General features: G+C 23.4%; 8 protein-coding genes and 1 long non-coding RNA gene across 29 annotated transcripts in view; 4 read left to right on the top strand and 5 right to left on the bottom strand.

Moving 5' to 3' along the window:
- Positions 1 to 724, bottom strand: part of Sema1a (semaphorin 1a) — a 163,367-nt gene extending 162,643 nt beyond the window's left edge. For both annotated transcript variants that reach the window (XM_086912259.1, XM_086912261.1), the window contains exon 1: positions 589 to 724. The gene's annotated coding sequence lies outside the window, so the exon portion shown is untranslated. The remainder of the gene's footprint in view (positions 1 to 588) is intronic.
- Positions 125 to 1,432, top strand: LOC147656986 (uncharacterized). The gene is made up of 2 exons (XR_015293363.1): positions 125 to 551; positions 624 to 1,432. It is a non-coding gene; the product is annotated as an uncharacterized LOC147656986 (long non-coding RNA).
- On the bottom strand, positions 1,421 to 11,608 carry Nedd4 (E3 ubiquitin-protein ligase Nedd4). Of its 12 annotated transcripts, none has more exons than XM_086912249.1 (17): positions 11,496 to 11,608; positions 10,668 to 10,834; positions 8,836 to 9,036; positions 8,571 to 8,731; positions 8,003 to 8,171; positions 7,768 to 7,883; positions 7,560 to 7,683; positions 6,804 to 6,953; positions 6,168 to 6,218; positions 5,833 to 6,106; positions 5,678 to 5,736; positions 5,517 to 5,582; positions 5,201 to 5,430; positions 5,008 to 5,129; positions 4,275 to 4,914; positions 3,709 to 3,851; positions 3,053 to 3,641 (listed from the first exon to the last, which is right to left on the bottom strand). In XM_086912249.1, exons 2-16 carry the CDS (start codon positions 10,818 to 10,820, stop codon positions 3,749 to 3,751), a joined length of 2,619 nt encoding a protein of 872 aa, XP_086768375.1. In that variant the 5' UTR covers positions 10,821 to 10,834; positions 11,496 to 11,608; the 3' UTR covers positions 3,053 to 3,641; positions 3,709 to 3,748. The 12 variants fall into 12 exon arrangements, with proteins under 12 accessions (XP_086768377.1, XP_086768375.1, XP_086768376.1 ...); XM_086912250.1 differs by having other exon boundaries at positions 3,719 to 3,851; XM_086912247.1 differs by having other exon boundaries at positions 3,053 to 3,851.
- On the top strand, positions 10,662 to 14,003 carry LOC100868448 (endoplasmic reticulum-Golgi intermediate compartment protein 2). Of its 7 annotated transcripts, none has more exons than XM_086912267.1 (6): positions 10,662 to 10,774; positions 12,306 to 12,476; positions 12,548 to 12,920; positions 13,015 to 13,265; positions 13,375 to 13,635; positions 13,711 to 14,003. In XM_086912267.1, the coding sequence occupies exons 2-6, from the start codon at positions 12,374 to 12,376 to the stop codon at positions 13,899 to 13,901; spliced, it is 1,179 nt and encodes a 392-aa protein (XP_086768393.1). In that variant the 5' UTR covers positions 10,662 to 10,774; positions 12,306 to 12,373; the 3' UTR covers positions 13,902 to 14,003. The 7 variants fall into 7 exon arrangements, with proteins under 7 accessions (XP_086768393.1, XP_086768394.1, XP_086768392.1 ...); XM_086912268.1 differs by having other exon boundaries at positions 10,706 to 10,803; XM_086912266.1 differs by lacking the exon at positions 10,662 to 10,774 and adding an exon at positions 11,474 to 11,642.
- Positions 14,004 to 14,109: 106 nt separating this feature from the next.
- On the top strand, positions 14,110 to 15,122 carry LOC100868568 (uncharacterized). Its single transcript, XM_003692162.4, has 3 exons — positions 14,110 to 14,519; positions 14,607 to 14,673; positions 14,892 to 15,122. The coding sequence occupies exons 1-3, from the start codon at positions 14,421 to 14,423 to the stop codon at positions 14,978 to 14,980; spliced, it is 255 nt and encodes an 84-aa protein (XP_003692210.1). The 5' UTR covers positions 14,110 to 14,420; the 3' UTR covers positions 14,981 to 15,122.
- Positions 15,108 to 17,624, bottom strand: Fam92 (CBY1 interacting BAR domain containing protein Fam92). Of its 2 annotated transcripts, XM_086912270.1 has the most exons (10): positions 17,523 to 17,624; positions 17,049 to 17,200; positions 16,870 to 16,971; positions 16,641 to 16,769; positions 16,366 to 16,546; positions 16,050 to 16,274; positions 15,843 to 15,875; positions 15,568 to 15,729; positions 15,382 to 15,489; positions 15,108 to 15,310 (listed from the first exon to the last, which is right to left on the bottom strand). In XM_086912270.1, the coding sequence occupies exons 2-10, from the start codon at positions 17,078 to 17,080 to the stop codon at positions 15,191 to 15,193; spliced, it is 1,092 nt and encodes a 363-aa protein (XP_086768396.1). In that variant the 5' UTR covers positions 17,081 to 17,200; positions 17,523 to 17,624; the 3' UTR covers positions 15,108 to 15,190. The 2 variants fall into 2 exon arrangements, with proteins under 2 accessions (XP_086768396.1, XP_086768397.1); XM_086912271.1 differs by lacking the exon at positions 15,843 to 15,875.
- On the bottom strand, positions 17,415 to 19,498 carry Sergef (secretion regulating guanine nucleotide exchange factor). Of its 2 annotated transcripts, none has more exons than XM_012484399.3 (5): positions 19,053 to 19,498; positions 18,219 to 18,786; positions 17,929 to 18,153; positions 17,703 to 17,855; positions 17,415 to 17,629 (listed from the first exon to the last, which is right to left on the bottom strand). In XM_012484399.3, exons 1-5 carry the CDS (start codon positions 19,074 to 19,076, stop codon positions 17,454 to 17,456), a joined length of 1,146 nt encoding a protein of 381 aa, XP_012339853.2. In that variant the 5' UTR covers positions 19,077 to 19,498; the 3' UTR covers positions 17,415 to 17,453. The 2 variants fall into 2 exon arrangements, with proteins under 2 accessions (XP_012339853.2, XP_086768395.1); XM_086912269.1 differs by having other exon boundaries at positions 17,415 to 17,626; positions 19,053 to 19,492.
- Positions 19,499 to 20,450: 952 nt separating this feature from the next.
- Positions 20,451 to 23,403, top strand: Cdc23 (cell division cycle protein 23). Its single transcript, XM_003692164.4, has 7 exons — positions 20,451 to 21,085; positions 21,159 to 21,820; positions 22,000 to 22,179; positions 22,269 to 22,433; positions 22,500 to 22,746; positions 22,823 to 23,084; positions 23,212 to 23,403. The coding sequence occupies exons 1-7, from the start codon at positions 20,985 to 20,987 to the stop codon at positions 23,320 to 23,322; spliced, it is 1,728 nt and encodes a 575-aa protein (XP_003692212.1). The 5' UTR covers positions 20,451 to 20,984; the 3' UTR covers positions 23,323 to 23,403.
- An 81-nt stretch (positions 23,404 to 23,484) lies between these two features.
- Positions 23,485 to 25,918, bottom strand: LOC100869101 (uncharacterized). The gene is made up of 3 exons (XM_012484395.3): positions 25,859 to 25,918; positions 24,031 to 25,275; positions 23,485 to 23,955 (listed from the first exon to the last, which is right to left on the bottom strand). The coding sequence occupies exons 1-3, from the start codon at positions 25,916 to 25,918 to the stop codon at positions 23,485 to 23,487; spliced, it is 1,776 nt and encodes a 591-aa protein (XP_012339849.3).
- Positions 25,919 to 27,511: the final 1,593 nt, after the last annotated feature.

Below are 27,511 nucleotides of genomic sequence, written 5' to 3'. Positions count from 1 at the left end.
ATAACATTACGAGTAAAGTTCGTATTATGATGGTCGAAAGGATTCGTAGCTCGGTATCGCCGTCACATTCGAGGTTTACGTGTGCTTCTGCGTGCGCATACAAATATTTGATGCACACGTACGTGGCTTCAGACTGTCCGAAAATTCGATGCCAACGTAACGATACAAGGACAGGTTTTAATCGCAAACGTAACATAATTTGATATGATGTATTTCATGCGTTTTCTAGTAAAATGTTTTCAATTTAACGTGTCACGCATATTGTATGAATGAAAACTCACTAATGCACTTTATTCTTAAATTGTCCTCGTGTTGCTTCAAAATTATTGAATTCGCTGAAAGTGAATATTCTGGAAATGAGAATTTTGAAATTTTTTGAAATTTCTGTTCAATAATCCACGTATTTCTTTTGAAACAAGAAAACACGAAACACGCTCTATTTGCATTGAAATTATAGACGTACATCATGCTTGTTACAAAGGGTAATGAACCCCGTTGGTTTGTATCGGTTTACAGAAAAAGAACAAACTACTGAAATATATATCAAAAAAGTAAGTGAAAGTAAGTGATAACGTTCATCGTACTCACCGCAATGCAGTGACCGCCACGCTTGTATCATGCAGAGCTTCCCTCCTTCGTCGCTGCGAAACTCGTGAAACGGGGGTTGAACAAGGGCTGCTGTTCGTGACAGGAACCACCGCATAACCAACAGTCACGTTTGTATCAGCACATCGGTTCGTATCAGCAGAACGGTCACTTTCTACACCGCACCACACGCGTTTCGTTCAAACAAATGCGACGAACCACCATTTATTTCCTAAAGAAACATCAGCAACCACAAGAAACGCGGAAACGAAAAGTTTTTCGAGCTTGTAGGGCCGCCGAATCGATGTGTGATGTTACACTTCCCAGCTGTCTTTTTTGATTCTGCGGATGTGCCCGTCGCTACCGCCATCTGGCGACGAATCTTCAAACTATTCTGTTCATAAATAGGCGCGAATATTTAAACATTGCATTAATTTCAGCAATTACAAATAAATATTCCAATATATATTTACAAATGCAAATTATTTATACAAAGTAATTCGGATGAATTTATGATTGATTAATTCATATTTAAGTTAAATTATATTATATTTATAAAAATATAATGAAATTAATATTTTCTAAAATAGCTTATAGAATACATACATAATGCAATTTATTTGTATAATTAAATTTATTTTCTACAGCATTTTTTTGTATGTAAGAATATAAGTTAATTTGTAATCTTAAATTTATTAATATTAATGGTTAACAATCATAATATATATTTGTCATATTTATTTCACATAAATATAATAAAAATGTATGTATCCTTTGTAATTGATATATTACAAGATATTTTTATATATTTACATATAAAATAAAGAGAGGTAAATTGGAATTAAAATAAGTCATATATTATTTTTTTGCAAGTTATACATTTGAACAAGTAAATAAATCATTTGCACGGATATGACATTATGAAGAAATTAAGTCACTTTATTTTTAAACTCCGCAACAATATACCTTGCACAATATTTTAACAAAAGCAATAAATAAAACTCAGATATACTATTGTTAAGTAAAATATATGAATTCTAAAGCATATAATAGTAATAATAATTGTAATAATAATAATAATAATAATAATAACAATAATAATAATAATAATAATAATAATAATAATAAATGAACAATTAAGTAAATATTTTGAAATATGGAACTGACAGTCTTAACTTTATCCGACTAAATTTTAATTTAGAATGAGAAAAAATATTATTCGAATAAAATATTGACTCTTTAAAAGAATATAATGTGTTGAAATTCATTGTTACATTTCAAATATAGGTTTGTCATATAAATACAAGAAGCCTAATTCTCGTCATAAAAAGATATACGCAAAATCGAAAATAACTAGAATTTAAGGCCACAAAATTTTTATCGTAATAATAATATATATTTATTATCTAATGTATATATGCATATATATTTACGCGCGCGCGCACATATATGTGTATCTGGGGATTTATCTGTCTACAATAAAATAAGCTGTACAAATAGGATGGAATGTTTCGTTAACTTTAAATACTAAATATTTTTTTAGAATGCTTGGTTTCGAAATAGCTATTATTATACAAAGTAGGCATTTACATGTAACTTTGATCACGGTATTTTCGATTAATTAGTTTTAGGAAGTGTAACATTTTTAATAAAAGAATGTCCACTTTTTCACAAATATTGTCAAAATACATAAATAAATTTTACTACTTAAGCAATTTGATATCTATTTTTCTTATCTTATTTAATGCTATATACAATAAACTAAATATAGCAAGTTGTTTATATAAATTTTAGAAGAACATACAAGAAGAATACTGTTATATGTTTATACAGAATTTTTATGTTTAAGAAAAAATTTATTATATATAAACAAATTATATAATAAATACCTCAGTTTAAAAATATTATTTTTATTATATATATATATATATATATATATAATAAATGAATAAATATATATATATATTAAATGAAATAATATTTTTTATAACAAATTTATAAATTGATCAAAAACAAAACAAATTATAAATTTCATAATATTTGTTATTCTTCTTGTTAGATGTTCCTTTTTATTTATTAATTTTCCAAAATTTTTTTTGTTTATATACTTTTTGATTATATATTATCAAGAAATAAAATGTATTTTTTATTCCTTGTTTCTACAATAGAAGATCCATAAAACAATTTTTGAATATGTAAGTCTTAGAAGATTTAAATATTCTATATATGATATATATTATATATATATATATATATATATATATATAATGTAAAACAAATTATTGGTTTAAAAACAAATATCAAATTGAATATTGAAAAATAAAATAATAAAAATAATATTTTATTTTATGTAAAAAGTTCAGAATTGTTTTAATAAATTATATTCTTATTTTTATATTAGATCAAAAAAAGATATTTAAACTCAAATATTACATTACGATTTATCACAAAGTATGTAGTGTCATTCTATTGATATAATTTATACGTATTTAATTAACTCGAATATATATGAAATACATTTGAAATATATTTGAAAATTTTAACAAATAATATGTCATATAATTTAGAATTTCTTTTTTCATTTTTTATATTTAAGTTTAATCTGATTTTTAAATATATAAATTCATATTATCTATAAATTCATTTAATGATATTTTATGAACAAATTGGGATAAGTAATTTATAGCATATTATCTTATCTAAAAGTTATATACAATTAATATCAGTAATATTTTTGTTATAGTGGCAAATAAAACTTTCCCAAAAAATCCTTTTGGTATAGTAACCATCAAATGGAATTACATTTAAAAAGTGAACATTAATAAATTGTAATTTATCAATTTATCAATTACTGAAACAGCATTTGAAATTACTATCAATTTTTTTTCTTTTGTTAAATATAGCTTACAATTTTTAAAAAGTGCATCATGCGTAAAATCTGTTTGAATTATTGATAGTTAAGTAATATCTAAATATACTTTTCATTGATTTGTCTCAATGTTGTAACTAGCAGTCAAAAGACACCTAAGTCTTCAGAGTGCAGAAAAATGTTTATCCTGTTAAATAGTTAATCATATTAGATAGTATACATGCTAGTGTATCTATATGTATGTATATATGTACATTATATTACAGATATCATCATAAAAAGGGGTATTTCGTGCTAATCCACTCCAGCAAACCCTTGAGAACCTTCAATTGCTTTTATCAATTTCTCTCTTAGTTGTTGATAACTTTCATATGGAGGGAGATCTATGCGATTAAAACTGAAAAGGGAATATTGATCATCAAATATAATCTTATTTTTTTTTTTTTTCACTTTTTTTTCTCAAATCTTCATTATATTTTTAATAATATTTTTATGTTTTTAGAAAAATAATAAAATTGATTTAAAAAATTATAATTTTTAACCTCTTGCCTATAATGACATGTAATATATATTTTATAAGCCAAACATGAGAAATACGAATTAAATTCATGATATGTATATACATAAAATTAATCGTAATATAAAAATTATATTATTTTGTTGAACGATTTTATTAAAAAATTTAGTAAACATATCAAGTACGTAACGAATTAAATCATTAAAAAAATAATCACGACAAGAGGCTAATTTGAAAATAATTTTAATTTTAATTTAGAAAATAATTTTTTAAGCTTCATATTAAAAACTTAAAGTTACATACCAAGTATGAGCTCTTGGATAATTTTCTGGTGTACCCCACTTCTCAATTGTAAATAATTGTGGACCATTACTACCATAAAGTTCTTTAAAACCATTCATAGGTACTCGTGATGTACCAGTAACAAACTGTAAAAGTCTAGATCTCATTTCATTACTGAATGAAAGTACCACTCGCCAAAACCACTGAACAACAATGTGATTAGCATGATAATCTCCTTTATATAATGTATTTTGTTTCCAATCTCTTACATCAATATGTTGAATACCACACATTAGTAATTCTAATTCATGTTCATCAAATATTTTAACTAATGTTGGCGGTATAAGAGCATTAAATCCTTCTAAAAATGCATTCATTTGTTCTTGAACTCTTGATACAAAACGCCACTGTATAACTAAAGCGATGTATTCATCCTTATTTTCATCTGTCAATGGTATATTAGCACCATCTGGTTTAAGTTCTCTTTGAGATGTATGACCAAAGCTTTCTTCATCGACACAAAATGTAAGTTCTAATTCACTAGGATCATTTTCCTTAATCCATAATAATGAATTGTAATATTCAGAATCAACGCTTTCCATATCTTTCAAATCAATAGATTTACCTAACATCATTTTATAAAATGGACGAATAAAAAATGCTGTAAAAAAATGAAAGCTTTTTTTAGATTTTTATTTTATGAAATATTTTATAATTAAATTAATGTAATTTAAATAAATTAAATAATTCTTACCATCTAATAGCTTTCCATGATAAACAGCCATACCTGCTATACGACCAATAAATTTGAAATAATTTAAATGTTCTTCATTACATACTCCAGAAAAAGGATTAATTTGCAAAGTATAATTATCCCTATAAATATTTCAATTATTCAATTATTATATTTTATATTTTATATGTTATTGATATACATATATACTTACGTAGCTGAATATTCAAACAATCCATAATAAGGATTAAACATTTCTTTAGACAATAGGAAAAACCATTCTCGAGCAAGACCTCCATAATCTAAACCAACTTCTCCTTCAAATTCAACCCACAATTTTGTTTTTAATATCTCTACTCTGTTAACGGAACTAATTATACGATACGAATCTTCTAAAATGTTATTTCGACCCACTTTTATTTCAAATTTATTAGGAACATTATTCTAAAAAGAAAATATAATTATAATAATATATATATTTTATATAAGAATTCTTATAAAAATAAGATTTTCTAGTATTATATACTTACAGGCTTTCTTAATTGAGACTTAAGATATTCGTATTTACGCTTATAATCTCGTGAATATGGTACAGCCTATGAATAAATAATAAATTAACAAATTGAAATATACTTTATATATAATATGATTTTTTAATCAAATTATTTTTTTGCATTAAAAAATCTCATACCGGTCCAGCAATTTGAGGATTAGACATACGCGGATCTTCCCATTGGGTTGTTCTTGTATCTGTAAAACAATAGGAAAACAAATATTGCATAATTAAAAATTATCAAAGTTATCAAATCTTAAAAAATTTAATCATAATTAGAATTATTGATTTACTATGATCAATAAAAAATATCCGGCCATCCGTATGAACTCTTTCTTCCCAGCCTTCAGGAAGAGGACCAAGCTGATCTAAATCGCTTCTAGGTGTTGTGGAAGGTGCAATATGATTAGGTATCGAACTTGGACGTCCTGTTCGAGGATCAATCCATGTTGTTGTTCTCGCAGTATGATCAATAAAAAATACTCTGCCATTTGGTGCTATTTGCATGCCCCATCCAGGTGGTAATCCTTCATCATTTGCCGGAATCACAGGTTTTGGACTTTCAATCTAAATAATAAAGCAACAAAAATTAAAGAAAATGATTACAAAAAATAATTCTTACACTTACTTGTTCCGACGATCGTCTAGATCCAGCTGGACTATCCACACTATCGTCACTCTGTAAAAAGTAATAATAATATTTAAAAGTAATAATGATAATAAATTTTTATATAATATGTAGAATCTGTCATATAACAAAAAAATTTAGATCTTATATATTTTTAATTTTGTCAAAATTTATAATATATAATATAATATAATATATTATTCATTATCATTATTTGTTTATAATAAATAATATTATTTATAATATTAATCAAAATAATGCAATATATTAATTCATATAGAAATCCAAAATATAAAATTTTTATTAAATACATATGGAATTATAATATAACAAATTATTAATATTAATTAAATGTTTACAAAAACAATGATAGATAAAAAGTCAATTAAATTAAATTTTGTTAATTATAATAGTTAGTTTACAATAATAATTGTATGGTGAAGTTTTAATATATATATATATATATATATATATATATATATATATACATATATGTTTTAGATTAAAATATAAAATAATAAAAATATTAATGAATTATATGAAAAATATACTTTTCTCTTATAAATTTTAAATTTCATTTTCTTAATATCAACGAGTATATATAAACAAAACTATTTTATATAATTGAATGAGTACCTGGTCTTCATATTCACTAAGGTAGCCACGTTGATCAACAGAACGTCCAGAGTCTGAAGAAGTATCCCTACTACCCCCTTCCCTACGATTCTCAATCTCATAATCTCTCGCATCTGAATCTTCACCATCCGCGCGGAGAACTTCACCATCCTTACACACACATGCACAAAATTGCTAATACTGCATGCTAATTTCTATTGTTTAGAAGATTTCAAGATTTAGACATTCACATTTTTTTCTTCTTTTTTTCCCCAATTCATATATATTTTATAACATATTAATAGTTATATATTAAAATATATATCTACAAATAATATATCTATCAAATAAACAATATTTAATTATATAATATCTCTATATAATGTATTCATGAATGTTAAACAAAATTATAAATATGTTTTAGTTATAAATTTTTGTTAATTTATAAAAAAAACAGAAACAAAAAAAATATGTAGCTAAAATTATTTATACAAGATGAAGATATAAATAAATTCTATCATTTATAAATGATATTATTTAAATGATATAATTATTAACATATTATATCTTATACTATCATATAAATTTTGTATTTTGTGCGTGTGTGTGTATTTTTTTACACACAACTAGTCTACATAAATTTTAAATTTCAGAATAAAGCATGAAACATAATATTTTGTTATAATACAAATACTTGAAGGCAAATTATGCTGACTAGTTAATAACTATGCATTTTATAATATAATTTATAGTAGATTATGCAACTATCAATATTACCTGATTAATTGAACTTCTGAGTCTATTTTCATCATCTGCACTAATATGAAAACGTCGTTGAAATTCAGTTGCTGCTGTATTGAAATTTCGTTCAATTGTCATATTTGCACTAGGTGATGTAGTACTATAAAAAATATTTGCAATATTTCAACTTCATTATTCATAATATAATATCATAATTTTTAAATAAATAATACATAATACATACGATTCTGTTGGACGTTCCCATTGTGTAAATCTTGCTATATGATTAACATAGTATGTTCGCCCATTTGCATCTTGTCTTTCTTCCCATCCTGGTGGTAAAGGCCTAATAAGTATAACCTAAAAAAATATTAACATATTATTTTAAAATAAGTAAATTATTATTAAAATTTCTGTTCTAAAACTGTGCTAAAACTATATAACATTTAGCTCAAAATTATTTATATAATTGTACATACATCTGCAGCTTGTTCCACAGGACTATTATTTACTGGTTGCACCATTTCCCAGCCCCCTGAGTCAGATGTAGTGTCTCCATTGTCATTGTCTGTATTTGATGAGTCAGAAATGTATGCATGATATACTTCCAAGGTACCCTTCACTCTTGAACGCTGACTGGAATGATTACTAGCCATATCCTCGTAAGTTATTCATTTTGCATTTGCAAATGAAAGATACGAAAGAAATATATTAATGAACTAAATATGAAAATTGATGATATGTAGCCAATAAATATAACTAGATGAAAAATTATTTCAAAACAAAGTTATGCATATAAAAATAATAAATATAAAAATGATATGAATAAATATGAATAAAATAAAAATGATAATTTTTATTTTTATTATGTATATAATTATATTATATATATTACATATACACATATATAATGTGTAATAGTATATATAATTATCACATCATATCTATAATTTAGGACCAAATAATTTTAATGGAAAGCTAAATAGATTAAACTTTTAAAATATACAAAAATACACAGCTTTAAGCATATATAATAAAAATACTTACCTACGTGGACGAAGTACATAACGCCTAACAGGTATTGTACGACCTTCTTGCTCTTTAGGCAAATTAAGTAATGTTAGTTCTACCATACCAAGAAAATCATCCCTTGTTAATCTATTCTCATCAAAAACTTGTAGCACCAATTTATGATCAACAGGTTTAACCTAATAATGAAAAACATATCTATTAAGATATTGGATTTATCTCAATATTTATTTATAATTATATTATTATATTATATTATATTATTACATTATATTAAACTTACTCTAAATATAAACTCTTCTTCCCAGACAGGATTCAATGTCTTTTTTTTAGTTTTTGTAAGTGCAGAATCTATTGTCTGATCACCAGATATAGTATTTAAGTCAACACGTACATAAGGATCGCTTGCACCAAAGATATCTTTCTTTGCTAGTTGGTGCCCAGCGATCACTTTTAATCTCAGCTTTCGAGTAGCTTCATCTCTCTGTAGAAAATTTAAAAAACCAAGCATTTTAATTATAATAAATTTCCAAAATTTTAAAAATTATTATTATATTATATATATTATATAAATTATTATTATTATTATTATTATTATTATTATAAAAATGATTATTTAAAGAATTTTTTGCCTATGTTATTTAAAATAAGTTATTTTATAATTAAATTAATCTCTAATCTAAAAAAATAAAATGAATGTTTGAAAAAAATTTAAATCTTGTTATGCAAACTATTTATTAAATATTTAATTTATTTTATCTGCATGTATTAATAATTATTATAAGAAATTTCAATTGAATTTTATATATATAATAAATAATATATATAATAAATAATGATTAATTTATTATTATTAAAACAGATTTTATTTAATATTAAATATAAATACATATAAAATATAGAACACTATAATAAAATATATAAAAATATAAACATAATTTTATAGAACACTATAAAATTATACGTGATATATTAGATGGAAATGATTTTTTTTTAATTTTTTTAATTATATATGATGTAATTAAAATAAAATATAAAAATATTATTATTAGTGTTACATTAATTTATATTTCTATAAATAATTTAATGCTTCTCAATAAAAAAAATATAGATATATTTCATATTACAATTATTAATTATACGAAAATTTTATTATTGATGCAATAATATTATTAATCATAAAGTCAATAACTTTTTGCAAGTAACATCCTTTCAAAAGTCTATCAATCAAAAATCCAACCTGTACTTGTCAAACTGTCAAAATAGTTACGTACGGATTCTCCGTCAACTCCAGATGTTGGATTATACCCATAAACATGTTCCTCTGCCATTAACGTTATATGTAATCGATTTGTTTCTAATCGTCGATTGCTACGTTTTACAAATCTTATAATTTATCTAGGTTCACAGTTTCTTATGTGCCATCAAGAAACCTATTTTGTCTTAACCCCTCTTAGTTGCTATTGCATGAACGAAACGGATATGACATATACGCGCTTAAAGATGGCTAACTTCCTTTTAAATATTCAAATGTGATTAAAATTCATGTTTATCATTTAAAAAATATATATCATTATACACAAAAAAAATATTGTATATGTTATAAGATATATTGTTTTATTCTTTATTAATTTATATTAATATTAAAAAAATTAAAATTTCCAGAAACAAATATTTACGAAACAGTTTTTAAATATGTATTGCTAAACGAGTAATTCTAATGCATATGCGAACATTTTTTCCAATTTTTCTAACTAGAGATTTTTTGTCATTAACTTAACAACATAAACGAAATTATAAAAATTTAATTTTTAATCTAAATATAATTATTCTCTAAGATTATCGGTATATTCTAACATCTCATGTAAAAATATTTCAGAAAGAAATCTTTTTTTGATTTCTTGATTAAAGTTTTAAGATTAAAAATATCTTTGTGTTGATAATGATGAGAAATAAAAGAATTAAAATAAAATGTATGATAATAAATTTTTTTTCTTTAATTATCTTTCAATTTGATATCATAAGATAATAATAAAGATGAATAATTTCTAAATTATTTTAAAATAATGAATTATATAAATATTGATATACATAAAAATATAATTATTTACATACTGAAGATTCTGTCAGTGAGAAGCGTCCTGGTCTTGTGTTAACTTGCAATACCCGAGATGCAGAACGATGTTGAGTATTCCAAGTATAAGCACGAGTTCTTTGAGGAGGTGATTCAACACCAGTATATATTGGATAGGTTAAAGTACCTGGCATCTTGTATTCTTAATCTTTTAATATTTTACACATTAATGCAAAGATTATTCAATATTATTGTTATATGTATTTTATTTTTTATATATAAATTTATATTAGATAGATAAGATTTAATGATAACTTATTTAAAATAAGTAATTGTTGCAATATTATTTCTAATAATATTTTAAAAAATATAATCAATATAAATATAAATCAATTTTCACTCACAAAATAAAGCATTTCATAAGCATTTCTCTGAAATATTTTAAATTATTCTATTCATACTTTCCAATATTTTTATTATATGTAAATAAACTAAAATTAGTGGTTTTTATTTATTGCTGTATATAATAAATTTATAAATAAATATATAAATAAATAAATACAATATTAACTAATATCAATAATTAATTATAACATAACAGTATTAACTAATATCTAATAATATTTCATTAGTTTGACTTAAGTCAATAAATATATTAAATATTTATAACATATGTGTACAATATTCTTAATATGTAAGATACATAGTAAGTATACAATGATAATTTTATGTAAAAATTATTATAAAAACATAAAAAACAACATAAAAAGTTGTAATAATATATATATATACGTGTATATATAAATATATATATATATATATATATATATATATATATAACACATATACATATACTTAAAAATTAACACTTTTTAATGAAACACGTGCACATAATTCACTATTAATTGAAAAATTACTAATTTATTTATATTTAAACTTTTAATATAAATAACATATGTAATGCATAGTCGTCCTCCATACTACAAAATCACTTATTTCCGATGTGAACGTTAAATGTAAAAATCATTTAAGATAAGAAATGCTTTAAATCATTGAAGTGATAACATGTACATACTTATCCAATCATGAAATTAACTAATACATTGAAAATTTTATAAATGTATATACATACGTATTAGATTTATTCCCGTCAAATATTCTGTAATTAAATAAATGAAATTATATAAATATAATATAAACTTACATAAATAAAAAATTTATAGTATAATTTTATTAATTTGAATAATCGCCCATTATTTGAAATTATAATAATATCAATTAATTTTTATATTATATTGAAACATTTGATTAGTATTTCAATTAATTTGTTTATATATAAGCTTTTTTTATAGGTACAGTGGCATCTTCAGTCACTGTACAAATATTCAACTTCGTTTGTTTCTGAATATGTAATTCGAAATAAATAATTCAATAAAAAGATGTTTGACATTTGCATTGAAGTTTACAATTATAACGTATGAATGCTTGCCACGTGGAACTTAATATATATTTGAAATATTGTGTAGACTTTAAATATGTACTTATATTTGTAAATATGTAAATATATAATATACATGTTCGAGGTCAAAATTTATTAAATTAAAATAATATTGACAAATATATATTATCTATCTATATTCAAATAAAAGTATATTTAAATTTATTTTTACATATTATAGGTTAGTAGAATTTAGTTAGAGAATAAATGTTATATATTCATCATATTTGAATTTTAAAAATTGTTAAAATGTTACGAAGACGAAATGTTAATATCAAAACTGTCAAAGAATTGGATGCATTTCCCAAAGTTCCTGAACCATATGTAGACAAAACTGCAGTTGGAGGAACATGTGAGCTTTCTATCAATATCATTTAATATTTTGATTTAACTATACATATTTATTTTTATTTTTATTTACAGTCTCTATATTTACAATCTGTACTATTGCATATCTAATAATAGCTGAAACAAGTTATTATCTTGATAGCAGATTGCAATTCAAATTTGAAACTGATACAGATATTGATGCAAAATTAAAAATAAATATTGATATAACTGTTGCTATGCCATGTGGTCGCATTGGTGCTGATGTTTTAGATTCCACAAATCAAAATATGGTTGGACATGAATCATTAGAACAAGAAGATACATGGTGGGAATTAACCCAAGAGCAAAGATCTCACTTTGAAGCTTTGAAACACACAAATTCTTATTTAAGAGAAGAATATCATGCAATCCATGAATTATTATGGAAATCAAATCAAGTTACTTTATATAGTGAAATGCCAAAACGGTGTATATATGCAATACAATATTATATCTATTATTACATCTGTGATTGTTACACATTATATATATATATACATATATTACAATACATTTTTCAGAACTCATCAACCTATTTATGCACCAAATGCATGTCGTATTCATGGCAGTTTAAATGTTAATAAAGTTGCTGGAAATTTTCATATAACTGCTGGAAAATCATTATCTATTCCTAAAGGACATATACATATTTCAGCCTTTATGACTGAAAAAGATTATAATTTTACTCATAGAATAAATAAATTTTCATTTGGTGGGCCTAGTCCAGGTATTGTTCATCCATTAGAAGGAGATGAAAAAATTGCTGATAATAGTAAGTTTATACATATAACAATAATATGTAAAATAAATATTATAATATTTAAAGTAAAAATTAATATTGCAATATAATACATATAATTTAAAAAAATATATTTTTTTAGATATGCTTTTATATCAGTATTTTGTGGAAGTAGTTCCCACAGATATACAAACTTTATTGAGCACTTCCAAGACTTATCAATATAGTGTAAAAGATCATCAAAGACCTATTAATCATCAAAAAGGATCTCATGGAAGTCCAGGAATTTTTTTTAAATATGATATGAGTGCACTTAAAATAAAAGTTACTCAACAACGTGATACAGTGTGTCAATTTTTAGTGAAATTATGTGCTACTGTTGGAGGTATTTTTGTTACAAGTGGTAAGTTTTATTTTATTTTAATAATTTATGTCTTACATCTTGAAGATAATTTTCATTTCACAATAAAATTTTTAGGACTAGTGAAGAATATTGTACAAAGTTTTTGGTATGTTATTTGTTGCAAATTTTTAGCAAATAAAGAAAACAAAAATGACCAAATATATCCCATTTCATCTATTAATTCAAATTATCAAATGATTGGAACAATAAATCTTCTGAATGTTCCAGCACCAGAAAATGTGAATATTATGTTTAAACCTCAATAAAAATAATTTTTTAATTTAATATTCTTAAATTAATCAAAAAACAAATAATAATAATAATCTTGTATATATTAATAAAATTAATAACAATTTTATATTCATCAATTGCGTTTCTTTTTACTTTCAATTTCTTAATATTACAAAATGTATAATATTTTTTTGAAAACATTTTTGCTTAATCTGTACGCGCCTTTATGTTTACTGTTATTAGATGTAAACTATATTTTATTCAGGATAGCAGCAAATGGAAAGAATCCTATTTTAATTTCCACCAATAGAATCATTTATTTGAATTATGTACTTCTACGAAAGTACATACGAAACTTGCTGTCTCTGAATTATAATAATGTTTGATCGAAAGAAATGATATTTTATTTACATTTGTTAAATCAATGTTTTAATGCTTTGCATTATACATAATAAAAGTATCTGTTTACTGGAAATCTTCGCATGCGCTCGCGTGAACTATTCGAAAGAATAAAGTCATTGTGAAGTGAGATTGGATAATTACATTATTTAGGAATGGCAGATATCAAACAGGATCATAAAGGCGAGGATACTGATAATTATGGAATAGGTAATAATGCAGAACCGAAAAATATGCAAGAATTAACGGAATATGTGAGTACGATTAATTCAATTGTAACATTTTGTATTCATATTTCGATCGTGACTTTAATTATTTATGTATCTTTTTATATATTTTAGGTGCAAACATTATTACAAAATATGCAAGGAAAATTTCAAACAATGTCGGATCAAATTCTTGGAAAAAATATCCTTTTCTTATTAAGTATTTAAAATGCATTTCCTTAAATAACCTTAACAAAATAAAATGCAAAGTAAAGTGTATATTTACATAACCTTTTGATAAAAAAATATAACTGATATATATGAAAAGAAGTAAGTTATTTAAGGAAATTATATTATATATATATATTTATTGTAATTTTTTTATAAATATAAATAATAGATATCCTTAATATAAAATACTAGATGAAATGGGAAATAGAATAGATGATTTAGAAAAGAATATTACAGATTTAATGACACAAGCTGGAGTAGAAGGAGGTGATAAATAATATTTATTGTAACATCAATTTTGATATAGAGTCAAAGAGATCTTTTTCAATATCAACAAATAATATTCTATAAGAAATATTTATATATTATTGATATGCACATTTGGTTATTAATGTAATAAACTGATTTCTTTTATACTGATATAATGCACATTTTATTTCCATTTTGTTTTTAAATAAAAATATAAGATATACTTCACTAATATAAGATCAATCATATTTGATCATCATAGGCATTGTTAAAAATTTTTGATATCTTGGAATTGATGGTATTGCTTTAAGTATAAATTGTTTTTGTTTCCTCTGTCCAGAATCAGTTTGTAATTCAATCTAGAATTGTGTAAAATATTTTGAAAGTAATAGATTATTAAAAATTACATAGATTTGTGCCTGGTTCTCACAGGTTTTTCTTTAGTAGATTCAGATTCTGTTTCTTCTGAACTATTTCTAAATTCCTCAATTTGTACAGATTCCGATGAATTCGTTTTTAAACTTGATTTTGTAGAATCCTATATAAAATTTATTGTGATTATACAATTATATATAATCAAATAATATGTATTAATATGTAATAAAAATTAACTTACTGTAGATTCGATTATATGATTTACTGATTTTTGAGAAACTCCGGGCGAAGACATAAAACGACTAGCCAAATTAGTAAGGGAATAAGATTGCCGAAATGAATTTCGCCCAACAGTAGTCAATCTCGCAATTGAATCCGGTACATGCATCGTTTCACGAAATTCCTAAAATTAATCATTATTTTAAATTATTAAAATGATAAAAATTTGCAATTAATTTTCATAATTTAAATTATAACTTAACATAAAATAAATATGACTATTGAATAAAAAATTACCCCATTCATGTTTCCTCTTATTATTTGAAAGTCCTGTGAGAAGATGTTAAAATAATACCAATTTACAGTATTTTCGAAACATTATATATTATTACATTATATATAATATTATATATAGTATATTATTTATAATAAAAGAAAGAATGGAAATATCCAATATTATTCTATATTAAAATTAGAATATTTTTTAATTAAAAAATAATTTACCTCTAAATCTTTGACTTCATCAATTCCTGCAATATCATGATAACCCTTCGTCAATAATTCAAGAGTTTTTGCATGAAAACTTAATTCAATAATAATAAAATCTAAAAGTATAGTTTTCAAATCATGTAATTTTCGTTTTTCGAATGTATCGATTTGTTCTTCTAAACCCTTAACAACTCTTGAAACTTCAACAGAAGCTTTCATTAGCTCAGATTCAGCTTGAGACTATTTTTCTTTTTTTAAGAATTTAAACTAGTATAATTTTTAATTTTTGTACATAAATCAATGAATTAAATTAAATTTAATACAAGGATACGATCATCTGTCTATTTCTCGGATTTCGTTCTTTAAGTCTATCTAAATGTCTTTTTCTTGTCAATTCTTTATCGCGTGCTGTAAATGTATTTTTTACATCATCACGAGCGTTTTTGCAAATTGTCGCATACTGAGAAAGTGGAGAAATTATTTTAGCATCAAATCTCTGTACTTGAGCATCTCTGAAATATCGGATAAAAATTACAATAATTTGAATAAAGAAATTTATTATAAATATTTATTTAAACTTATTCAATTTTATAAATAAATACATACCTATAATCGCCTATTATCGATAAAGTCGCAGAAAAGTTTGTCAATCCGTTAGATAAAGATCGATTTACGGTTTCCGATTCAGCATAAATTTGTATAATTTTTGCTATTTCATCTCCTTTATCACGTAATCTCAAAATATATTACATAAATATATATAAAAAATGTTATCAAAAAATAGAAAAAATAAAATATCGATATTATAAAAATATAATAATAGTCAATTATAAACCTTGCTGCTTTTCTTGTATATGCTGCGAATGTTGTGCATAATTCCGCAAAATGTTTCTCTACATTGGATATTCTATCTTGTACAAACTTTGCTTCTTGTTCCCTGATGAATAATATTAATAAAGTAATAATTATAAATACAAATTTAAACTTATACGATAAATAATTGAAAATACATACCAAATGCTGTTTTGAGATCTTGAACGTAACATCTTATCGAATGTAATATCGCAACTTCTTTTATTTAAACCGATCGATCTTCGTATGAAACCAACACACTTCTATAGTTACGTTCGCGTGAATACTGGTTGTTGGCAGGTGGTGTATTGTGCCTACAGGTGAGGTCGATTTTCGACTATATCTATACTATACTAATTTTTGTTCATCCTTTAATCGTTTATTTAAATGAAGTTACAATTTTTTCATGTAATATTGAAAAAGAAAATTTCTTTTGTTTCAATATTCATTATCCATTATATACATTAATGTATATATATTCATTTGATAATACATATAGGGATTTCATGACATAAATTACTCAAAATATTTCTTTTTAGTTTTCTTTTATTTATTTATTTTTTTTTATTATTTCTTAGGAGATATTTTTATTACTGCAAATGAATGAGCTGCACCACTTCCGATAAGAATACCTACATAATCATAAGAGAGTAAAAGTTGTTCCGGAAATTTAACATCTTTGGTATGGCCATTTCCGCAATTTCCATGTTCGTTCCATCCCCAACATAAAATTTTTCCATCTTCTGAAATGAGATATTTTTTTAAACAATTTTTAATACTTTTTTTTTTTTATATAAATTATATTATGTTATATACCAGTTAGCGCAACATTATGTTCTGAACCTACAGAAACTTGATATATTTTAGGTATATTTTCAAGTTGTATAGCTTTCCAAGTCGATGATTTTTCTAATTGTGCAATACCCAACTGTCCATATGTATTTCGACCCCAACCGAAAATATAATTATCTATTAATAAAATAATAAAATTAAAAATATTATTTTACATGAATATTAATTATAAAAAGTATGTATACATTACTCTTTAATACAATCACATGCGACCAACCACTGTATAAATTAAATGGTAATTTAAATTGAAGATCTGACAGTTTTGTAGGAATGAACGTTTTTGAAAAAATATCTGTATTTATTCCTAACTGTCCATATTTGTTATCACCAAATGCATAAAAATTTCCATCTTTTGCTACCGCGATCGTATGGTGTTGGCCACAACTGATATTCTCAATGTTTGATAACGTCAAAACTGTATAAAATCATCATAATCTAATTTTTATTCATATTGCTAGAAGCTGTTTTAAACTTATTTACCTTCTGTAAAAATATATACGGCATTTAAAGATTTTTCATTCTTCGTGGAATTTAAGCCTAATTGTCCTTTACTACCTCTTCCCGCTACAAAAATTTTATAATCTTCTGTTATTAGAACGGTATGTCTTAAACCCATAGAAATTCCTTTGATTTTTCGATCAATTACAACCTCGAAGGGTTCATGTGTCCACTGTAAATCATTTGGATGCATTCCCAATTGCCCGAAAGAATTCGAGCCCCATACAAATAATGTGCCTTCTATTGTTAACGCAGCAGAACAATCCCAACCACATGCTATATCCACGATAACTTTATCTTTTAGTTTTCCATTTAATTTTTGAAATAAAAGAATATCTTCTTTTGTAGAAAAACCCACTTGCCCTTTATTATTCCAACCGCAAGAATAAACACAACCATAATCATCTAAAATTAAAGTATGGCCAGCACCACCAATTATTTTTTTTATTTTTTGTGGTTCTAATAAGCATTTTGATAAATCAACTTCATATGGTAAAACACATTCTTCCGACCGAATTCCTTGACCAAGTTGGCCGTGAGAATTAGCACCCTACGAAATAATTTTTGTTTAAAATTACTATTTTAAAATAATCCCGCTTTTTAATACGATATCCGTTTAAACCTTTTTTATCGAACATGAGTAATATTTTCTGATACACTTTCACGCACACTATTTTTAGAAATATTTGTTTATATTGATATTAATAATCATATAAAATATTTTGTATTTTCAAAAATATAAACTACAATTATCAAAATTTATATTTAAATAAAATAATTGTAATTATATGTGATAAAAATTATTTATTACATTACCCATGAAATTAAGAAATAAGACATTATAATAATATTTTTCTAAAATATTTGTTATTAAATATTCATTAATTTCAATGTTTAGTTATTAAACTTTAATATATAAAAATATATTAAAAATATTTTTAAATTTAACTAAAACTTAAATACACCATGTACATTAAATCACATATATAAATATCATCACAAACGAAACGTAGAATAGATCTATCATCTAATGTACTTTTTTATCCTACATCTAACCTAAATATAACTTATATAAAATAATATTATTAATTTTACACATATAAAAACTGAGGATTTTTTAACTTTGATGCGATTTCTCTTTTTTCATTTCCTATCCGATGATTAATTTCACTGTTTTCATTGTTAGATTATTACAATTTTTCGATTTTCATGAACAATATAATTTTTTAATATATCCTAGATGAAACTTAACTTATAACGCCATCTCTTTCAAAAATGCTCAAACTTATTATATATTGTTATCGATAACAAAGTAAATTTATTCATTTATTAATATATCATACATCATATTTTCAAAAATAAATTTATATTTCAAATTTTTTGATTTAATATCTTCTAAATAGTATTTATAATATATTATATAGTATTTATAATCTTTTCAAATATTTAAAAGTCATTTATATATAATATAATTACAAATTAATTTAAATACAATTACTGAAATATAGTTAAGAATATATTATGTTTAAATATATTATTAATATTATATTAATTAAAAATATATTACATTTTATGAAATCGTCGTCTTAATGAAAAATTGTAAAACCAAGAATACAATATCTATATTTTATTAAAAATTTGAAAAATAAATAATGAAAATGTGTTTGATTGATATCTCGTATCTTATTCATGATTATGTGCTAATAAAAAAAAATTAATTAAAGAAAATGAAATAGAAAAATAAAAAAAAAAATAAAAAAAAGATAAAATACGATGGAAAAAGATAAAAATACAAGTAAAAATAGAATTAAAATATTAAAATCATCTTAAAATGCTGCAAATGAAACAAAAAAAAACAATTAATAGAATATAAAAACATTAGAAATAAGAAAAGAATTGACTATTATCATCATCTCTTAAACAACAAAGATATTTCTTTAAAAGTATTTAGTAAATTTAGTAAAAAGAATAAGAAATGGCGCTGATTTTCAATTCCTATTTTACTCTGATTTACCTTTGAAGAAATATCTTTGATATTTAAGCGATAATGCTGATATTCTTATCTTATTTCTATTTTTTTCTTTTGTATCCTTTTTTTATATGTTTGATTGTGGCATTTTGAAGATGGCATTGATTTCAATGTTTTTATCCTATTTTTTCTTCCATTATTTTTGTTCTTTTTGTTTTAAAATTTATTTGTTCAAAAGCAGTTTTGATATCTAACTTTATTAACTTAACTTTATAGTTCTGTTTGCCTTATTTGATTAAAATATATTAATGGAATCTGTTCAATTCAATTTTTATGTATTATAAGTATTTACATATTATATATCTACTTTTATATTATATATATATAGGATATAATATCTATTTTGTAGTTAAGTAAGTAAAATGTTTAATAAAATTTATACGCCGTTGATTGAATTTCCATTCTAATATTCTTTTACAATTCCATATATTCTCAACAATTATAAATTATCTTTAAAATGCGTAAAATGATATACATATATATGATTTTATGCTATGTATAACAAGTTTCAGCTTTTTTGAGAAAGATGGTGCTATTAGTTAAGTGTTAAAAGAGATATAGTTCGTATATGTTATAATGCGTGTAAATAATTTTATGTTTTGTTTGATAAATTAATCTATTCAAACATGTATTCTTTTTTTGATATGTACAGAATTATTATTTAGTTGATTTTATTATAATATCGAATATTATAATAATATTAATGTAACATATATAAAATGGAAGAATTAATAAAGTTTGATATCAAAGAGGTTAAAACTGATCTTTTACGCGCGATAAACGAATGTTCCCAACGCGGATTATTACATACTACAAAATGGTATAATCAATTGATATATAGTCAAACGAATATTTCATTATTGTGGGAAATGAAAAATGTATTTTTCCTACAGGCTAGCAGAATTAAGTTATTCTCTAAAAGATGTTAAATTAAACATTCATGATATTACCGCCGATTTATATTTATCGGATACAAGCGATGAGGAGGACACATATATTTTAGCGAAAACGTATTTTGATTTAAAAGAATATGATAGAGCAGCTTACTTTACTGAGCAATGCAAAACACCAAAAGTTCGATTTTTACATTTATATTCTCGTTATTTATCTGGAGAAAAGAAAAAAATAGATGATATGACAGTAGTTCCCCCAGATCCTTTAAAAAATGAGAGTTTAAGATTATTATGTGCTGATTTAAGAAAAGATCACTTGGCAGATAAACTTGATGGATTTGGTCTTTATCTTTTTGGTGTAACATTAAAAAAATTGCAACTTATCAAAGAAGCTACAGATGTATTGGTTGAAGCAACTCATAAGCAACCTATGCATTGGGGATCTTGGTTAGAATTAGCTTCTTTAATTACTGATCGAGAAAAGCTTGAAAGTTTATGCTTATCTAATCATTGGATGAAGCATTTTTTTATGGCTCATATGTATTTAGAGTTACAATTAATAGATGAAGGTTTAGCGCTATATTGTGAATTACAATCAATGGGATTTGAAAAGAATGGTTATGTACTTGCTCAAACTGCTATTGCTGTGCACTATAGAAGAGGTAAGGATATTTTCATATTTTTAAACAAATTATTGATGCAAAATTTTTATATTATTTTTATATTTTTGTATTACATTATTATAATATATAATTATATTATTATTATAATATATAGTTATATATTATTATTATAGTATTTTATTATTATAATATATTAAATTATAATGTTTTAATTTTAGATGTTGATAATGCTATAGAAACATTTAAAACAATAATAAAGGAAGATCCTTATTGTTTAGACAATATGGATACATATTCTAATTTGCTTTATGTAAAAGAAATGAAAGTTGAACTAGCATATTTAGCACATAGAGCAACAGAAATAGATAAATATAGATTAGAAACATGTTGTATAGTAGGTAAGTTTACTACATTTCCATAACAAAACATGTGAAAATTCTTTATTTTATTGTTTAATTATATAATAAATATATAAATATTTTTTCAGGAAATTATTATAGTTTAAGAGGAGATCATCAAAAAGCAGTAATGTATTTTCATAGAGCATTGAAATTAAATCCACAATATCTTTCTGCTTGGACATTACTTGGTCATGAGTTCATGGAAATGAAAAATACAAACGGTGCTATTCATAGTTATAGACAAGCTATTGGTATGGATTTTCATGTTCATACACAATATTAAATATCTATGTGCATTAATCAATTTCTTTATACAGAGGTTAATAAACGGGATTATAGAGCATGGTATGGTTTGGGTCAAACATATGAAATCTTAAAAATGCCATTCTATGCATTATACTATTACAAACAAGCTCAGCTTCTAAGACCACATGATAGTAGAATGGTATTAGCTTTAGGAGAAGCATATGAAAAACAAAATAAAATACAAGATGCATTGAAATGTTATTATAAAGCATGCAATGTTGGTGATATTGAAGGAATGGCATTATTAAAATTAGCAACGTATGTATTAAAGATATTTCTTTTATTATGACATGATGTATATATTTAAATTTGTTCTAATATATATATATTGTAGGTTATATGAAAAATTAGGTGAACATGATCATGCAGCAGCAGCTTATACAGATTTTGTGATGGATGAATTTAGAAATGCAGATAGAACTGATTTAAGTCATGCGTATAAATATTTAACACAGTATCATTTAAAACGAGAACAATTAGATTATGCTAATCATTATGCTCAAAAATGTTTGCAATTTGATGAAACAAAAGAAGAAGCTAAAGCATTGTTAAGAACGATTGCTCAGAAAAGAGGAAAATTTGAACATTCAATGGTGGTAATTATGAAATATTTATTAATAATAAAATATTTTTAATAATAAAATAAATATTTTTAATAATAAAATATATTATATTTTAGAATTAAATAATATTAATAAACTTTTAATGTTATATCAATTATAGATAGAAGATATGAATGAAACAGACCCAGTTATTGAACAAGGAGAAAGACCAGATGTTACATCAGGAAGTCAGTTATCGCCGATGAATTTATCATTTATGCCTACGCCGTAAAATACTGAAGAAAATATCTTAATTCTCTAAATTTTGCTTTATATATTTTGTACATATTTTTAATAAATATTTTAACATTAAGTTATCGATTTTTTCATAATAAATTTTTCTTTATTTTATATAAAAAAAACTTTATAGATAAATTTGTTTGAAATAAAAATATTATTCATAATAATTTTTTTTTAGAATATTATCTAATGTTTCTGAAGAATTGTTATAAATAGGAAAATCCATAAATTCGGGATAATCGTAATAAAGATGTGGCATTGGTGGTACAATTGTTACCGTGTTGATAAGAGAATTATAGATAGAATTTTCATACATCGAAGATGCTAATATGAAATTTATAGGATCATATATCTGAGACAATAGCGGTCTATTTTGTGGTATTTCAGGAAAACCAGGAGGAGGACGAGTACATCTTGGAGAAGTGTTCGCATTATTAGATATATTTATGTGCCTTACTGTGCTATTCATATCAGGAATTATAGATGTACCTTCATTGAAACCAAGATCTGTTGATGAAGATGATGTACTGCATGACATAATTTGTTTATGTGCGATTCTTAAAAATCCAATACTTGATTCTTCATTATCCGCTATGTAATTTAATTCCTGTACTACCACTTTACCCTAGAAAAAAATAAATAATTTATTAGAATTATTGAATAATATGAATGGAATAAAATAAAAAGATTGTAAATATACTTGAAAATGATTGAATTGAGATTTGCAGTAAAATTGTTGTTCAGAAAAACCATTTGTATCAATTGATATCATTTCAACATCATCATTTATCAAAAGGCTGTTATCCGTTTGCGTAGCCATTTCTTTATATTTAATATTATTATACTCTAGTTTATTAATTTTTATTGGCATTCCTGAAAAACGTGATTTATCTATAGGCGAAACATTTTTTGGAGACTCGTTTTTTTCTTCCTTTGTATTTTTGTCATTTTTATATTTTGCATACTTTCTGTTTTCATGAGATATAATTTTTTTTCTTTTACCATTGATACACTCAGTTTTCTTCATTCGTTCCTCGTTTTTTGATCCAGATATAAATGAGGAATTGTGAGAATAATTATTGATTACTTTATGACAATAAAAATTATTTTGTTTTGATCTTTCGCATTTACAAGTGGGACAACATGTATGGAACGAAGAAGATTTAAATTCGTCTTCTGAAGAATTATATTGGTTCTGAAAGATCTGCGCGATTTCTTCATCTACAGAGGAAATGCTATCTTTTTCATCAATGAACGATTTCGAAAATTGTGTTTGAAAATCATTGTTTATTGCACTTGTAAACAATTCATTTTCTTGAGATGTAATTACTTTGGAGTTCATATTATTAACAATATGTTCAACTGATATCTCTACAGGCTCTTCCGCGATTTTGCATGATTCTATAGATCTGTTAATATCTTCATTCTCTATTGTCATGTTCATTATCATTATATCATTCGTATCGACGTTCCATAATTCAGTAGAAGAATCAAAATTTTCTTTGGTAGTTATTATTTTATCAGTATCGTTGTTTTTCTTTCCTTTGTGATTCTTATTGTGAGACGACGCACTTTTATTTTTATTTTTTGAATTTTCTTTTTTCGTATTTTCTTTTTTCGGTTCTGTCATTATTTTCTTTTTTTTATCCTTTGGCTCATATTTTTTATCAGTTGCATCCTTATGTGTTTTCTCTATATATTTTTTGGAATTATTTAGGAATTTCGAAGAAATTATATCAAATATACAAAAACATAAAGAATACGCTTGGAACATGATATATTTAATACTATTTTTCAGTGATTGCAAAATTTTTATCAATGACATGAATAACTTTAATATTATCATTTTTGAATTTTGTTTCGATATTTTTCGAAATATTTTTCGTTTGCTTCTGAACACAAATTTTGATAATTCTTGACGAGGTAATATTTTCTGTTGAATTACCTTGAAAAAAATATAATGTAAAATATAATGTAAATTCAATTCTTATAATGTATTTAAACTTTTTTTAATAATTAAATATGTAAATATGTATAAAAATACTTGTTAAGTTTTGAAGCGATACGTTTATGTACGAAACTAGAAAATGTTGATCATTTATTTAAACAGATATACAGATATTAAAAATTTGTGTGATGAAATACAATTAGTGAATTTCGTTCGAATTTTGCGCGAGATAATCTTGTGTTAAAATGAATATTTTTTTCAAGCACCAAAAAAATTTATCATTACGTAAATATTATTAAAAGTTAGATAATTTAATTAAAACATAATTGGTGTTAATTTATTTATAAAATAATGCCATTATGCATACATACCAAATGCTGTATGTATGTTTCGAGTGATAAGTATTTTAATTAAGAAAATTATTTTTATTTGATTCAACAAAAAAATTATTATATATACAAAGTAACAAATATAGAAAAAAAATTACCTTCATTGTTAAATTAATGATTTCTAACTTTACATAACTGTTATCTCTTTTTTTTTATTTTCTTTTTTTTTTTTTTTAAGCGAAAATACTTACTTTATCATTGAAGTAATGTTGTCTATTTTTTTTGCTTATATTTTTATTTTTTTTTGGCATGATTGTTGATTATCACTATTAAAAATCAAAATCAAAATAAATAAATTCAAATTCTTGTCTAATTTGTAGCAAACATTCGTAATGCACAGTACAACTAACAAGTCACAAATGAAGTAGAAAATTAGCCTGATGTTATATATAAGGAAAGGAAATACCTGGTTCCTTGTTTCCTGATTGGACGATCAGGAAACGAATTAGGAGAAAATTTGTATGGAAAATTCAAAAGAAATTCGGGGGGTGATTATTCCTTCCGAAGTCTTGACTATGAATTGTTTGATATTTCTTTACTTTCAGGTCAATTTGCCTTTTCAATGTTGTTTATTCTTAGATATGTTAATTAAATCGAGTTCCATTTACACTTCAAAATAATTACATAATAATTACAAAGATTATTGAAATTTTTAATTATGGTTCAACAATTTTAAACTGTAATAATTAATATATTAATATATATAATATATTTATAAATTGTATATTAATATATATAATATTATTATAGTTTATATTATTATAGTGTAATTTATATTATTACGTTATATAATATAATAATTAATATAATATAATTTGTGACGTATAATATTTATTGATTATTCATCAACGATTTGTTAAATAAAATCGGAGAATGCGCGTACAATGGAAAGGAACAATTTATACCTGTTCCTTTGAAATTTTAGAAAGTTCAGGCTTAAGAATTAAATATGGCAAGCTTGTTTTCGAGAATTACAGGTATTCTTTTATTAGTGTTCTTTTATTATGTTTATCATTTATCAAAAATTTCCTTTTTTAAATATATAAGAAAAATATTGTATAAGGGGATGATTTCATAAAGATTGTATCAAGTAATTGTCATATTTTATAATATAATATTACAAATTTACTTCATGATAACTTTATAAATCTTTGAATTTTAAAAATAAAATTATTTTTTATTATTATATAAATTAATTATTTTTTTATTACTAATTAAAAATTACTAATTAAAAATTAAAATTACAAATTTTATTAATATATTTGTATTAAAGATATGTAAAAATTTAATAATTATAAAGCGCTGTTATTTGTTAAATTCACGCGAAAATTTATGCACGCATATATACTTGTATGCATGCATGCATACATTTACATTAGAATTGTTGACGCGTATACCTGTTCACATAAATATATGCACGCAACAATATAAGCACGTACCATTTATTGCTATTTTAACGTATTTTAATTGTGTAATTATTTTAAAATATCTAAAATTATATATAATTTTTTGAATTATTTTATATTTTATATTTATTTATATTATATTTTTTTAAATGAAGTTATATTTTCTTTGAAAGTTATATTTTTTTAAATGAAATTTTGATAAATATTTTTTTCAATAATTATATGTTGAATTTTTTTCAATAATTCTATTTGATCTAAAAGATCATTTTTTGAAATTTATATTCTTTTACAGAAAAAATAAAAGAAAAAAAAGAAAAGAATATAATTTTTGAATACAGTTTCTTTATTTTTTTTATCGATTATTAATTATAAATTCAATAAAATAGTAAAAAAATATATTATGTTGCATTGCAATGAAAGTTTTTAAGATCGCGCGCA

The sequence above is a fragment of the Apis florea genome, unplaced genomic scaffold, assembly GCF_048593485.1.
Source record: "Apis florea isolate Af1SG1 unplaced genomic scaffold, ASM4859348v1 contig_3370_pilon, whole genome shotgun sequence".
Lineage (NCBI taxonomy): Eukaryota > Metazoa > Arthropoda > Insecta > Hymenoptera > Apidae > Apis > Apis florea.
Note: the sequence above shows the minus strand (reverse complement) of the source record. Positions and strands in the feature narration are given on the sequence as shown.